We start from the raw sequence: 16,703 nt of genomic DNA, 5'->3' as shown, positions 1-16,703 counted from the left end.
CGGGATGGAAATGACCTTTATTCTTCCCGGCAGCCGCCGGCTTTCAGTTATAGAGGCGTGTCCAGAGCAGCTTCAGTCACTGCTCACTGCAAAGTGAGTGGTGGCTGTAACCACACACCGGCACTGACTGACAGCCAGCTCTACTGATGCACTGCTGAGCTGTCAGTCAGTGCTAAGTCCTGATAACAGCTGTCACTCACTGTGTACTCAGCGGTGACTGAAGCCGCATCGCCGGCGTTTCTTTGACAGGCAGCCAGAGGTTGCTGGGAGGACTAAAGATACTTTCCTCCCGGTAGTCAGGCTTTCAGTCCGACGGTTGCACAACTTTAAAACGTCCTGACCATATGAACAGCAATTTGCTTTTACATAAAATGCTTGTGTTCATTCTTTTCAGCATCTTCTGATAAGTTTATTAAGCAATTTCCATGATGGAACGTGCCTGAAAAACCCTAAAGGTTTCCGATTAGTGATGGTCATGTGGAGAGATTTCCCCGCAAAGAAATGTGGCAGAACAGAAAGAACAGGAAAATATATATATATATATATCTTTGTTCTGTGTTAGGCGGTATAGAGAAAAATATTACAATCTGAGAGTCCTCAGTGGTTGATACTTTTTAATGGCTAACTGAAAAGAACAAGGAAGGATTGTCATCACACACACGCAAAATAAAAAAAGAATGGATCTACCTGTGGCCAAACATTTTGTCTCCCTGATCACAGCACCATGGACCTGAAATGACTAGTATTTAAAGGTAACTTCAAGTCTCCGAGGACAGAAGAGTCTGGGAGTATAAACTGATGGCAACCTGTGACACACTCAGAGCTGGAATGAATATGTAGCATAGTGATGTCTTTCTACATCAGGTAAGGAATGTGCTCCTCAGACCTGTGAGGGACATCCCAACCATGGACCAGACCTCAATCAGGGCCAATAAAACTAGGAGTCGGCGCAGATAGTGAAATGGAATTACGGCCATTTGTAACCAGCCGAAGTGACTAGATCCTCCTAATACAAGACAACCCCTTAATCATTGTATTCACCATGAAGCTCTAGAGTTAGTTGATCAAGAAAGCTCGGCGCCATCTTTACTATTACACAGATGTAACTGGTCGCTCTCTAACTGTTGTAAACACACTAAAAAGTTTAGGGCATGCTGAGGGTTGTAGTTGTTCAGCAGCTGGAGAGCCACAGTTTGCAGACCACTGGAAAGGACAGTCCTCATTCAGTCGTCCGTCGTTTTTTTCATGTACCCATTATAGTCTATGGGGCTGTTCACATGTCTGTGATTTTTTATTTTTTTTGCAGACCTTGAGTCCACCAAAAAAAATAAAATAAAAAAGGAGACATGCCTGTTTTTGGTCCAATCCTTGCTCAGACTTGCCAATGCGACACAATGAGATCAATTCATTACGACCGGCATTGTACACGCCAAGCTTAATGAAGGGACGATTTAGACTAACGGGTAGGAAAAAAAATGGTCACATGGGTAAAAGACTGATCAAGGGCAATCATGACAATCAGTCCGTTTTTTTACACAGAAGAAAGAAATGGACGTCTGAATGAGGCCTTAGAGTTGACAAGAATCGGATTGAGCACTATGGGCAGTGACTGCTGAGACTAGTAGTCCGAGAACATAGGATGGCCGGGCTCAGCTGCTCTGGGACATGTGGTTCCACCATACATAACTGTACTCAACTCTAGAAGAGCAATGAGAAGATTCTGGGGTCTTAATGGTGTTTATTAGATTATTCAGTCACACTAAATCATATTTCGGGGGGGAACAAATATTTTTGTTTTTCTAAAGGAAGAAAAAAAGTTTATAAAAAAAAACAAAAATAAACACACCATTAATTTCCTGTGCAAACTAAATATCCAATCTTTTCAGAATCTCATATCAATCTGAAATATAGCACTTAAAAATGTGGACTAAATAAAAGGAAAAAAAAAAAAAGTTGGCAGTCTGGATTATACACGAGCCATGGGCGCCTGGCTTCAGTATGGAGATAGGTTTGGTCCACTCAGTTATAAGGCAGTGCTTTGTCATTACGTTGGTCTCCGGTCCCGTGTGACCCAGGTCTCCTAGGGCAAAAAGATTCTCTATGGACAATAAATAAACCTTTACATTTACAGAAGGGGGAGTGGGCAGTACCATCCGCAAAATGTCACCCCCAAAGGAATATTGCATATGATTCTTCTATTAACGAAAAAAGCAAAAAATCTCCTAAGGCAAGTTTAGGTCACGTGGAGTTTGAGAAGATGCTATGACCATACTGTGCCACCAGGTGGCGTGTGGAGTCCTGCATTGCGAGTCCAAGCATGTCACCATCACTGGATTTTTGGATTCCACTTCACTCCGAAGCTCCGTGTGAACAGTCTCATAGATCTGCTGTCTCTTTTTGTACAAAAAAAAAGTCAATCAGCATTGATGTCTGCAAGACATACGCAAATTACGACGGCGAGCTGCCATCTTGTGCTTCGGGGGTCTGTTCTTGTCCGCTATTGGACGCTGTTGCTTCTGCTTGTCCTTCTAGAAAAAAAAAAAGAATAAAAAAATGATCAATCCAAATGTTGAAGGTTTTATCAGACGGTCAGTCATTACATGTCTCACACTTGTAACACCCCCTTTTAATTAGATCTCCCAGAGAATCTGCCTCCAGAGATTTTATGTCCAGCCCATAGATCTTAACAGCTCATTTACAGATTGAGAAAAATGTGAATTTCTCAGGAATAAGACATTGAAGATAGCAAGGTAGCATTCTATTCAGCTTCCTATGACCTGCATGCCCATATAGACTTAGGCTTAGGAGGGACCATGAAGAGAGATTACCAATTATGAGAGCGTTAATCAGTGTGTCAGCACATTGTTACATATGGAAGTAGTGGGATGGCTGTATAGGCGCATCGGATCATTGGGGGACAAGTGTTATACAGCCATACGACTACTCCCATAGGTAATCACTGGCTGACAGGTTCTTTTCAGTAGCAATGTTCTCAGAAAGACTACAGAGAATCCAGTCCGCCAGCGAGAGACTACCTGCTCCTTGGATAGACAGGTCTCCCATGTTTTCGGACAGTTCCCTCACGCCCGTAGAGCTTCCTTCTCCTTTGATGTCCGGGACTGCATTCCGCCTGCCGGTTCTGTCGCAGGTTATGAATTCAGTGTATGCAGACTCCACGTCCATAACGTCGCTCTCATATCAAATGCATGAGCTCTGGAAGGAGAAAGAAAGCATGAAGCAGGGCCTGTGACCACCATTAAATAGCCATTACGCGAGACCCCCACGAGTCCACAACTAATATACATTCTATGCGCAGACGGGATCATCCAGCTTTCCTAAGAGCAGGACGAACCCAAGCAGAATAACACTAGATCACAATGTGGCCGAGTTGCAGTACCAGTCTAATACCGAGTCAGGTGTGGCAGTATACACAGAAAACATTCGTCCACTGTCCTACATTAGCGCTATAGTCCGCCACTATTAGTACGTTATAACAGATAACAAATTATACACCACAGTGAGAGAAATTCTATGCTCAGCTCTGCTACATCATTATTACAAGATAAATGGACCAAAGATGCATGGCGGGTCTCACAGCTGACACTGTAGAACATTATTGGTCTTTTCATTCAGACCATTGCCCAGCGGGTGGCAGCAGTGTAGCAGTCCTGTCCTCCCTGTATTATCATTCAGTTATCCAGCAGATGGCAGCAGTGTAGCAGTCCTGTCTTTTCATTCATTCATTCAGTATCCAGCAGATGGCAGCAGTGTAGCAGTCCTGTATATTCATTCATTCATTCAGTATCCAGCAGATGGCAGCAGTGTAGCAGTCTTGTATATTCATTCATTCATTCATTCAGTATCCAGCAGATGGCAGCAGTGTAGCAGTCCTGTATATTCATTCATTCATTCAGTTATCCAGCAGATGGCAGCAGTGTAGCAGTCCTGTATATTCATTCATTCATTCATTCAGTTATCCAGCAGATGGCAGCAGTGTAGCAGTCCTGTCTTTTCATTCATTCAGTTATCCAGCAGATGGCAGCAGTGTAGCAGTCCTGTCCAAGTATTTTGCTGATGGATTGGATGAATATGTGCATAAACTAATGGGTAATACATCTTAAAATGTGCTGATACTATTTACAGGGCAAACTGGATTGACCGCACAAATCAGCCGCCCCTAATGCTTTCAGCAGATACATTATGTATCACTAGCAGGAAGGAGAACGTTGTACTCATACTGCACATCACATGAGCAGTCTATAGGGCGCTGTGCACACTGTGCTCTCAGTTTCCACTGCACTCAGCCGCCTGCCCACATTTGTCTGCACCAACAACATAATGATGGCGCTTCCAGGTACTATGCCATCTGTAATGTAGTTGTGCTAAAAACCTAGTCATGTTCACATAGCGGACAGGCTTGTTACAATGTATCCGGCAAGTGCTATTACCTGAAGCCCCAGAGAGGAGGGAGAGATGAGCAGCCGCTAATCAGCGCTGTGAAAACCGTTATTGGTATCAATCACTACCTACGCCCAAGGTTGGGAGACGGTGTTTTGGCACTTGGGGCTGTACAACATTTGCAATGGTTATTCTGAATCCCCACAACATAATGGAGGCACATTGGACATCTCCTTAAAGGGGCTGCCTGCCTTTGGGAACCTTTATTTGGGTAGACAGAAAAGGGCCCCTGTGCAAGAACAGTACATGGGCCCCCTGCAGTCCAATAGTTCTGGTGTGACAGAAGCTCCTTGCTGCTTTCGAGGGTGGTACTGGGCCCCCTCATCTCTTGGGACCTTGACCGGCTGCACTAATGACATGTCCGCCCCTGTATTTGGGATTTAAAAAAAAACAATTTAGTTTTAGTTCAGCTTTAATATGGTCTGTGGTCACAAATGAGCTAGAAGGTCTGAAGTAAAAAAAAGATGAAAAACTGAGAAACGTTCCGATTTGACCATCAGAAGGACCTTGTTGATGGGTTTTAATTTTTTTTCATGAAATTCAATTACTAAAATACTTTTTAGCCAAAAATACCAAAATTGAAGTAAGAAAAAATAATGCCCAAAATGTGGCAACCCCTTTAACAACTGCCATATACTGTATATAGTGCTATTGACGTTACGAGAGCACTTCAGCAGGCACATGTCATCAGAGCCATGGCTGCACACAATAACCGTGCATGGCACAGGAGAGGCTACAATCTGTGCCCGCTGCAGCAGCATGGTGACACAGGCAGTGTGCACACTCCGCCCTACTGCGGGAAGGGGCAGATCTGATTGGTAGAGACAGCCTTCCATCAGCTGCAGGGATCAGTGACCGCTGCACAATGCATAGACTAGGCAGACTGGCGGTGACATCGGACGTCAGGCCCAATGATTAGAACAGACATTCTCAATCGCCTCTTCCCTTTAACTCTTGTGCGGCGTTAGATTGTAAGCTCTTCTTGCTGCGGGAGTCATGTGACCACATCAATCCTCCAGATTTTACCACCCGCTACATATATATATATATATATATATATATATATATATATATATATATATATATATATATATATATATATATATATATATATATATATATATATATATATATAGAGCCAATACTAATATTTGAGTCAGTCGGTATAAACAAGTCCAGAAATAAAACTTCCTCCAGCTGTAGCGGCAGACGATCCAACGAGTCTTGGCGCTTGCTTCAAAGTCCAGCCATGTCCTTCTATTACTGGGAAATGGAGCTTTGAAGCAGGCGGACGAGAGGCCGCTGCGGGGCCGGTGCCACCGACTATTACTACAGGGAGTTTTATATATAGGACTGTTCTGATCAAAACCTGGGACCTGCCCACCCGGCACATCTGTGTGACCGAAGAATCACAGAATTGTACTTCCAGATCGTTATTGAGTCTCTTGTGCCCGGTGGCGCAGTGGTTAGCACTGCAGCCTTGCAGCGCTGGGGTCCTGGGTTCTAATCCCACCCAGGACAACATCTGCAAAGAGTTTGTATGTTCTTTCAGTGTTTGCGTGGGTTTCCTCTGGGGTCTCCAGTTTCCTCCCACATTCCAAAGACATACTGATTGGGAATTTAGATTGTGAGCCCCATCGGGGACAGCGATGATAATGTAAAAGCGCTGCGGAATATGTTAGCGCTATATAAAAATAAACATTATTTATTTATAGTCCTACATGTCCACTCAGACACAACACTCTGCTTCTACATATATACTATTACAGGCAAAGGCTCCTGATCAACTTTCCAGATCATAAATTACATCTTGCATTATACTTCAGAGCTGCAATCAAAATTCTGCGCCAAAGTTCATGCCCTTACAGAACAGCTGAGCCTGGTGCACGGTGATGGGGTTAGTTCTTCCTACTTCTAGTACTCGCCTTATGCAAAGAACACACATCCGGCAACATACAGATATAAAAAGGGAGCAGCAAGTTTATGAATCCTGTGAAGGTAAAGCAGAATTGTGAATGCAGCTCTGGATGCAGCTGAAGAATAAGAAGAAACTTTCACGCTTTTGCATGTGGTACATTGTGTACAGGATCATCATCCGCGCTGGCTGCCATTACACGTGACAGCCATAGGCAGCGGTACAGTAAACTGTCATCAACCATCATGGAAACCAAACAGCAGAAAACAATGAGGCCGATGAGGTACTGATCCTCGGTCCTTTGTATGCGGGTCCTTGTGGCAGGATCAGGTGCCCGCGCTGGGCATACACACAGAACAATTGGGCCATTAGACGTCTGTAGTCAGGAGCGAATTAAGGGGCAATGTGGAGCCCGGCACTGTCCACAGTCACATAATAGCCCGTGCTCATGGCGCTCACACTGGCACAACGGAAAGGTCCGATTTTTCTGATCAGAGTGGCATCAGTTTTTCTCGGAGGTGAAGAGAAAAAAAACAAACACCAAAGTTTCTCCAGTCCATCAGTCCGTAAAAATCAGACTGCGTTCAGATGTCATCCGAGTGCGGTCTGATGTTTTCCACAAATCCATAGACTTGCATTGCCGATTTTGATCCTGAGCGGTCTGAAGAAAAAAAAAAAAAAAAGGGACATGTGCACAGCCTCATAGAATATCATGGGTACGAGTGCTGTCTGTAACAAGCAAGGACAGCACTCGGCTAATATGATTGGTTGTGTGCATGAGCCCTAAAAAGAATTTCTGCCTCTGTATACCTGGACATAGCTGACCCCCATGCGCATGCATGCCCCGCTGAGCATACGCGTGTCCTCAGCAGAAGAGGAAAATAAGCTGCTGCCAGACATCTCTGGTCACGACTTTTCTTCCCCAACAATAGAAGGATCGGGAGTTAAGATTCAACATGTCCGACACATCATTCCCCCAATATCATCCATAGGGGACGGGTTGCAGGACCCACATACAAATGAAAGGGACCGTCGTTCCCGCTCACCCAGCCTAAGGGTCAGAACTTGTCACCCGACGTTTCTCCAGCCCGTGTGGGACACCATGGGAGCAGAGGGTGTAGTAATCCACAAGTGGATTTGGCACGCAGATAACCACTGTCGGAGCTAGAATGGTCAGCCCAAATCAGGGGTCCCCCAGATCTTACAGAACAAAAAATTGAGCGATTGTCTGTTACAACTTCTCTTCTAGTTGGGGCAACACCTAGGTAGTAGTCACACATTGTCAGGAGGAACAACAGAGGAACAGATTACTGCAGTGCCGAAGGAAAATATTCCCCAGAATTGTTATAAAAGAGAAGGGAGCGGAGAGATATTTTGACCGGGGAGTGGACACACCGTGAATGTTGATTTTCTGAGGAATTAAAGATTTCAGGTGACTTTTTCCTCCACACAGTCCTCTGGATAGATAAATGAAGCCGTACTGGAAATGTGGAGATTAATAGAAGCGCGGCGGAGCAGTGAGGAGGGGAATGGCAATTGTCCTCGTCCATCACTCGGTTGGCACGCATGGCTGCCCCCTTTGTTCGGATTGGGCCACTATGAGGCGCCTTGCTGTGGGCAGCCTATCCATTGTGCCTGCACGGCTGAGGTGATCAATACCAAGAATTAGCATTCTGATGAGGCGCTGGATAACCTCCACACACGTGACGTCTCCTGCTCCCCTGGACTATGTGCTGCGGTCAGCAGGAGCCAGGGACATCACCGAGGTGTGGGCAGACGTTCCCACCATGCACCACATAGCACTTCCTTCTGGATCACAAGTTTTTTGTTTAGCAATGTCCTCGAATCATCCGGTGACCACGATTAGAATACGCAGTGATAGATGACATATCGCAGGCGACAAGCTGCAAGCCTAGCATTCTCCTCGGGATGCAAGACAACCAATTCCCCATAGAAAAAGGACTCCCTGAAGGGTACGTCCACGATTGACATTATTTTATTTTAGATGGATTGGAGCAATAAAACATAACTAACCTTTGCTACAAAAATCTCACGCTGTTTTGTTTCTACAGCCCCCAATGCAGAGCTATGCGTTTCCATGGTTACAAGCTGCAAACAAACCCTACAGCCTGACCCTTCAATCACATTATTCCCCCTCCTCTATATTCGCAAAATACAGATTATATATTAGCCATAAAAAAAAACACAAACTAATACAATACATACAAATGTGAAGAGTAATCCAGTATTTTTGGCAGTTTGTGATCCTGGAGACTCAAAAATTGTTATGGATCAGATGAATAAATATCAGAACTCGCTGCACCCCTGTAAGCATCGTCGAGAAGAAGGCGATGACCACGTTAGCTAGGCGTGGACGTTCTACAGGAAGACCAAACATTTATCTGGGCGCTCCCTCATGAGATGCAAACAAGCAGGTAAAGTAACAGCAGCCTGAAGGTCTCCACCCCACGCCAGGGACAGCTACATCAGCGAGCACAATCACCATGCATATTTTATTGCCAGCTCTATAATAATCACATTTCAAAACAATCGACAGATATTTCTGTGACCGGGGAACATTATTGCTTCTGTGGTTTCAAGTACCAGGATTGTTGGCCTTGGAAATCCACAGACATGTTATACCAACCTAAATTATGGCTATGTCATGGCCACATTAGGTGTGTCCAGGAAGGTAAAAATATGCTCGGAAACATTGCGGTCGTTATTCCACTTCCATTGTTGATCTGTCCTAACCAGGGTTGTGGAGTCGGAGCCCATTTTGGTGGAGTCAGAGTCATGGAAATTGAGGAGTCAGAGGTTTGGCTTACTGACTCCATGGCCCTGGTCCTAACTGAAGCAGTTCTGTATAGAACCTTTCACCAATCCAATTAATCAATCCTTTTGTTTTTTTTATGGTTTTTGTGTTTGTTCTCTTTATTCTTTGTGCATTTTGTGAGAATTGTACCTTTCGTATATAAGACTTGCTGCCCTAAATTTGCCCACAATCTCAAAGAGGGAAAGCATAGCCTGGTTGTGTTACTAGTTTGTACCAGTGTGCTATAAGTGTACCCATGCGGTGCTGAAAAGCTGGGTGTGCGTGCGCACTAGTGTGTTACCCAGTGGCCTAGCAAACGCCTAGTAGTGGCAGCAAGAAGTGTGGACCAGCTGGGGGTATGCCCATCTCCCGTTTAGCCTACTGTGATAGGCGGGTGGACGGGTGAGTGTGAGAAGTGGAGTACCCCTTTATACCCACCTGCAGCGAGAGGGTGACTTTGGTGACAAGTATACATAGGAGCAGTATACAGAAAAGTGTAGCTTTTTAGTTTATTTTTTTACCAAGGTTATTTAGCGAAATCCTTAAAGCAACTTTTCACTTTTTTTTTTTCCATCGATGGCCCATCAATATCAGATTATGGGGGTGCAAAACCAAGTACCGCTGCAGATCATCTGTTAACGGCGCATGCTGGAAGTTCTCAAATGCTGCTGGGACACTGCAACTTTGTCACAATTATAGTAACCGCGGCAGAGTGCTGCAGATGCCCCATATTTAAATAGGGGGTGGACCTGCAGTACCCGGCCGTGACCACTAGAAAAATAACTGCTGCTGTATTCCGCCAGCATCCGAGAATTTCTGGCTGCAGCCACCAGTAACAGCTGATTGGCGGGCATGCCGGGTGTCGCACCCACACTGAAGAGGTATTGATTGTCTATAATAAGGATGGGCTATCACTAAAAAAAAAAGTAGTGGCCAAATCCTCCAATTCCTTTTTATGTAGATGCATTGTGGCAATAAAAATGGCTACAACAGTCAATGGATGCTGAGCGTCCCAATTTTTCAACAGTTAGGGAACCACGGGGTGGCGATCACACAAAGCTTACCGACCTCTTAAAGCTGGGGCGGGGAACCTTATTTCTGCCAAGGGCCATTTGGATATTTATACCACCCTTCGGGGGCCGCACAAACTCCACCCACAAAGTACGTCCTGGCGCTGGCACTGGTGTCAGGACATAATCATTCATTGCAGGCGCATCAACATTCCGTAATGAACACTGGCTGCACATGATCACAGAGCAATAAAAAAAGTAAAGGGTCAGCAGCCGTCATCATACCGCTGCCAGCCATAGCACTGCGGTCCCCGGGAATCTGCCCTGGGGCAAGATAACAGGTCATCGAGGGCCGTAAACGGCAGGGGCCTGATGCCCCCACCCCTGGCATAAAAGGTCCAAAACTACATTCGTACAATAACTGGTTGAGGGCAGGGCCCAGTAACAGATTTTGCATCAGGCAGGGGCCACAACACTAAGCTCTGCCTCTGTTTCTCTCCATTCCCAGTAAGAAGAAAGAAAATCAAAATAATGTGAGGCGTTCTCCCTGGACATACATCTTCATTACTCCACTTACTTCTCTTTGCTGCAGTTCAGAATTTAATAATCTGTTTCCGGATTTCATCTGCACTTTTATAATAAGAGACTTCCTTGTATCCACCAAGTTTAATCCTCTGAGGACATGATAAGCCGACTAAAGGTTTCCTACTAGGAACATCCTCCCTGCATGGAGCAGTGCTGTCCAACCTGAGGCCCTTGGAAAGGAGTAGTCAGTAAGAGCAGGGGAGCCACATATTGTATAAAGAGTCAGGAAACTAAGTAACAGAGCAGTCATAGATTGCAACCAATACTATTTGCGGGTTTACTTTATAGGTTGTAAGTCCTTAAGGCTGTGTGCCCACGTTGTGGTTTTTTTATGCGTTTCCGCCGCTTTTTTTGCCGCAGCGGAAACACTTAAATACGCATTCCCACACAATCCTATGGGATTCTGCAGTTGCTGGGCCCATGCTGCGGATTTTCCCGCTGCAAAATCGCAAAGCGGTAAAATCTGCAGCATGTTCATTATTTCTGCGGAATCGTGGTGATTCCGCAGCCATAGGACTGCATTGAAACGCTCACTTTACGCATGTGGCTATGCCCACCATGCGTAAAGTGAGCACTTAATGTGCGGATGGTACCCAGGGTCTGCAGGAGAGGAGACTCTCCTTCAGGCCCTGGGTACAATATTCCTGTAAAAAAAAGGAATTAAAATAAAAAAAATAGGGATATACTTACCTTCTGCTGGCCCCCGGAGTCCTCCCGCCTCTCAGCGGTGCACGCGGTGGCTTCCGTTCCCAGCGATGCATTGTGCGAATCACCTGAGATGACGTCGCGGTGACATCACAAAGGTCCTATGTGCAAAGCATCCCTGGGAACGGAACGTACCGGGAGCGCCGCTGAGGAGATCGGGGGCCATCGGAAGGTGAGAATAACCATTTTTTTTTTTTGTAAATTATTTTTAACATTCTATCTTTTACTATTGATGCTGCATAGGTAGCAACAATAGTAAAAAGTTTTTCACACTTGTCAAGCACTATGCGTGACATGTGACCAACCTGTCAATCACTTTTCCAGGCGATGCATCAAATCACTTGGAAAACGCAAGGATTCTGCAAGCTAAAAACGCTTGAAAAACGCTTGAGTTTTGCGGGAAAATGCATGCGAATTCCGCATGCGTTTTACACGCGGCAGGGAGTTGGGGAAATGCTGCGGACATTTCTGCAGCATTTCTGCAAAGTGGGCACATAGCCTAAAGGGAATCTGTCACCAGATTTTTGCTACCTCATCTGAGAGTAGCGTATTATAGGAAAAGAAACCCTGAATCAAACAATGTATCACTTAGTTTACCTGGTTTAGAAGTTGTGATACAATCAGAGTTTTTAGATGTAGCATGCAGCAGAGCTCAGAAAGCTGCCCCTGCCCACAACACAGCATTCTGTGTACACTGTGTACTGACAGTGAGCTGCTAATCAGTGCTGGGGGAGTGGTCGGACCAGTGCTCACATGGCCACCAGTCCAGGCAGTGATAAAACTCTTGCTGATGAAAGCTTCATTATATGAAAACAACAGCACACAGCCTAATAAGTGACATATCCTTGGAATCTGTCTCAGCCCCTACCTCATGCTACCCTCAGATTACATAGCAAAAACCTACTGACAGATTCCCTTTAACCTTCCACATAGCGGCATGGCCAAGGTTGGTATTCCCAGATGCTGAGACTTCCTAAGAACAAATTGCTGTGATATAATTCAAAGGATCAGACAGGGTGAAATACAAACCAGGGCTATGTGAACATGCTGTTTTTTTGCTGAATGTTTGGAGTAGAAACACAAAAGATTTTGAGGAGGATTTGGAGAGTTTATTTTCTGAAAACTCAGCAAAAAAACAAAAAACCTGGGTGTACATACCCCAACACTCGCCAGCAACCTGACCATGGGTAGAAATCCAAAAATGCCGGATTTCTGCCCAACCACATTCACTATCATTAGTTGCAACTGGTGGCATGCATGACATTTGTGTTCCTAATGCTGCACGGCCAAAAGTTCATATAGATCTAGCATAAAGGGAAAATTTTAATTAACAGTATAACCCTTTAACTGTATTGCCATAAGCAATAGTCTATATCGTATATAATAGTTAAATCACAGCCGATTAATTAGAATATCCCTTTAAATGTCTATTTGGCTATTCATAATCTAGTTTATTATTAACTGTCCAACGATTCTACAGGGCAATATAAAAGCTGGCATGAAGTGGTTAATAGTGACTGTAATAACCCGAGGTCTCTGCCACCAGTCTGGAGTGGGAATTAGATTTGTTTTGTGCAGAGAAATCCTCCTCCTCTCCCCGAATACGCTTCTCATTACCATCCGGCTCCCGCCTATAAGAAATGACCGCTATCTCAGGAGCGCCGTGTCTTCGCAGCCATTCTAAATTTAGGATTTCCCTAATGGGTCAATATCCATAACAACAGGCAAATTAACCCGACCGTGACCTCCCCAGCTTTGCAAATATTCTAATTATGTGCCGCGTTTACTTTATAAGGCCTCGGCAGCGCACAGACTGGAGCGGGGATTTAGGAAATATTTTAGCACAACACAACCCTTGTGCTACAAAAACAGATGGCTCCATTTTCCATCAGATGCCATTATCCATCTTCCTGCAGGACTGCGTGTACTTTGCCTGCAAAGATTATTTTCGCAAACCTTACACCGAAACCCCTATAGTAGTCATTATATTCCTTATTGCCAGATATACTATGGTTTTATTCTAGCGGGGGCAGAAGGTAGCCATTTTATCCATCAGTGAGGTCACCACTGTGAACACCACTGAGGACACCCCCTGAGTACCCCACCGAGGACACCCTCAGTACCCCCCTGAGGAAACCCCCTGAGGACACCATTGAGGACACCCCCTGAGGACATCACTGAGGACACCCCCTGAGGACACCACTGAGGACACCCCTGTGGACACACGAGGACACCCACTGAGGACACCTCTGAGGACACCACTGAGGACACCACTGAGGACACCACTGAGGACACCACTGAGGACACCACTGAGGACACCACTGAGGACACCCCCTGTGGACACACGAGGACACCTCTGAGGACACCCACTGAGGACACCCACTGAGGACACCCACTGAGGACACCCACTGAGGACACCCACTGAGGACACCCACTGAGGACACCCACTGAGGACACCCACTGAGGACACCCACTGAGGACACCCTCTGAGGACACCCTCTGAGGACACCCTCTGAGGACACCCTCTGAGGACACTCCCTGAGGACACCCCTGAGGACACCCCTGAGGACACCCCTGAGGACACCACTGTGGACACCCCCTGAGGACCTCACTGAGGACACCCTCTGAGGACACCACTGTGGACACACAAGGACGCCCACTGAGGACACCCCTGAGGACACCACTGTGGACACCGACTGAGGATACCACTGTGGACACCCACTGAGGTCACCCACTGAGGACACGCTTCCCAGAATTTCCTAACTTCAAACCAACACAATACATCCCATAGCTTCCAATCGAAGGCTATGTGGTGTAAAGGGGGTCATACACAGAGAGGGTAAAGGACCACTCTTATCTAATGATCCAGCTATCTTTAATGCTGATGCTCCATCATAGGAACAGTGCAAAATTAATAGCAGTGCCAGACCCCTTACATGCCAGACACTATGGGGGGCCAAAAGTGCCTATTAGGAGGCATCAGTTCCCGTCATGGAGCCATACATTTTAACAAAAGGAGCATAGAATGCAGTGCTGTTCTGTATAATATTTTTGGCTGGATCTGTGACTGAGGTGTGAACAAAGACATATGTATCCAACCGGACAAATCTGTTATGGATCAGTCATGTTGAATTTCAATGCACGAACGTTTTGTTCTCAGGCAGGAAAAGCAGTGGCCAGAAACGTCCTCGCCTCCACCCATTACAAACACATGCACGCTCAGTTAAACTGAGCATACAGATCTATTGGAGGTCAGGGGGAATAACTCAGATATCGCTCTGCCGACAGTTCTATTAGGTGTATGGGCTGCTTAATAATTACTGATGTACAGAAGGACATGAGGTTCCAGTACTAGAGCATGGACCACATAATAGACATTGTTATAATTGGTGAAATGGTAGTGGAGGGAGATTCTCCTACTGTGAGTGACTGCCAGGGAGGGCTACAGATGACAGACCGGCACCTCCTAACAGCATACAGTCAGAATTACACTATGAGCATAAGGAGTATGCAGACATTGAGTATGAATTATATTACTGCCATATAGACTATACTAACAATTTAGAGGTTCTTAGAACACATTTTGATCAAATTGTCTGAGCACATCTGCTACCGACAAGATCACCTCTTCAGATGGCAGTGTTTTGTTGGGTGACCAGAAAAACGCCCAAAAGAAAAATGCCCACAGCCATGAATTGATATAGAAAAGTTTCCCTGCACAGAAAATTGCCCATATGGACAAAATAACAACAGTTATCACCACCCCTGACCTGCAATATGTTATATAGGTATAGAACCTGTGTACAATGTGACCCCGGCTGTACCGATATAATGTTATTATCATCTCCTGGATCTGTAATATCTTATATCCCACCAGTGCCTGTGTATAGTGAGACGCCAGCTGTACCAATATAAGGTTATTATCACCTCCCCTGACCTGCAATATGTTATATAGGTATGGAGCCTGTGTACAATGTGACCCCAACTGTACCTATATAAATGTTATTATCACCTCCCCTGACCTGTAATGTTATATCGCTCCAGAGCCTGTGTATAATGTGACACCAGCTGTACCGATATAACATTATCACCTCCCCTGACCTGTAATGTTATATCGCTCCAAAGCCTGTGTACAGTGCGACTCTGGCTGTACTGATATAACATTATCACCTCCCCTGACCTGTAATATGTCATATAGCTCCGGAGTCTGTGTGCAGTGTGACCCCGGCTTAAAGATTGCTTTAAAATTAGATTAGTCACCCCCCCGCTCTTTCATTTTGTAGTCCTAGGCCCAAGAGAGGCAAGTCTATTAGTATAGGTTCCCATCTAGAGAGGTTGCTTTGTGGCTGGGTGATGGGCTCACACGACTTGATCAAAATGTGAACCAGATACCTCCAATGTACAAAGTTGTACAGTCTACACTGATATATATATATATAGATATATATATATATATATATATATAGATATATATATATATATATATATTACATATATGCACATACATACATACATATATCCTTACACCCAATGCCCACATACACCTTCGCTTTATCAGGGGGTTACTCTATATGTCGCTAACCAGGGATAGTGGAAACACGTTGGAGGATCTTTGGTAATCAGGTGAAAAAATGCAATGACTGCTAATGTAAATGCAGGAGAAAAGGGGTTGTCTGGTGACACGGTATCACCTATCCACAGGGTAGGCGATAACATAGCATCCCTGTTAGAATGGAGCAGCAGTGAGCATGCCCGTCTGCCCATCCATTCATTCCCTACGGGGCTGCCGAGCGCTCTGCTTGGATAAGTGATAACTTGATTTCCCCACCAACCCCTATTACAGTGGAGAGTACATGGCAAATACTAGATATGCTACAGAGTTAAGTTTTCATGGTTTTTCATGGCACCCAATAAGTTTCATTGGCCACTAAAAAACAAAAAAACTAAATAAATAAATGATAACTTTGCACCCATCATTGTCTAAAGTTAATGAGGGCTGCAAACCGCAATTAATTCAACAATGTAATGTCAAGTAATCGATTGATACAAAAATCATTACGAACCGCTAAGTACAGAAAGTGATTCTGGAGCACCGCCACTTCACGTTCCACCGGGGCCCAAATGTTAACCATTTGGCCTCCATCTGGCAGGTGTATATACCACAAAAACATATGGAATACTATAGTAAATAACACTAATTCAGTTCATGGGAATC

At 45.1% G+C, this 16,703-nt stretch overlaps 1 protein-coding gene across 6 annotated transcripts in view; it reads right to left on the bottom strand.

Annotated features, from left to right (window-relative positions):
• Window positions 1–1,718: 1,718 nt before the first annotated feature.
• The window catches only part of PKIG (cAMP-dependent protein kinase inhibitor gamma), a 101,981-nt gene continuing 86,996 nt past the window's right edge, over window positions 1,719–16,703 (bottom strand). For all 6 annotated transcript variants that reach the window (XM_077252793.1, XM_077252790.1, XM_077252795.1 and 3 more), the window contains 2 exons: window positions 3,036–3,213; window positions 1,719–2,528 (listed from right to left, as the gene is read on the bottom strand). In XM_077252793.1, coding sequence (XP_077108908.1) covers window positions 2,449–2,528; window positions 3,036–3,183 — 228 coding nt within the window. In that variant the 5' untranslated portion in view covers window positions 3,184–3,213 and the 3' untranslated portion in view covers window positions 1,719–2,448. The remainder of the gene's footprint in view (window positions 2,529–3,035; window positions 3,214–16,703) is intronic.

The sequence above is a fragment of the Ranitomeya variabilis genome, chromosome 4 (assembly GCF_051348905.1).
Source record: "Ranitomeya variabilis isolate aRanVar5 chromosome 4, aRanVar5.hap1, whole genome shotgun sequence".
In the NCBI taxonomy this organism is placed as follows: Eukaryota; Metazoa; Chordata; class Amphibia; order Anura; family Dendrobatidae; genus Ranitomeya; species Ranitomeya variabilis.
Note: the sequence above shows the minus strand (reverse complement) of the source record. Positions and strands in the feature narration are given on the sequence as shown.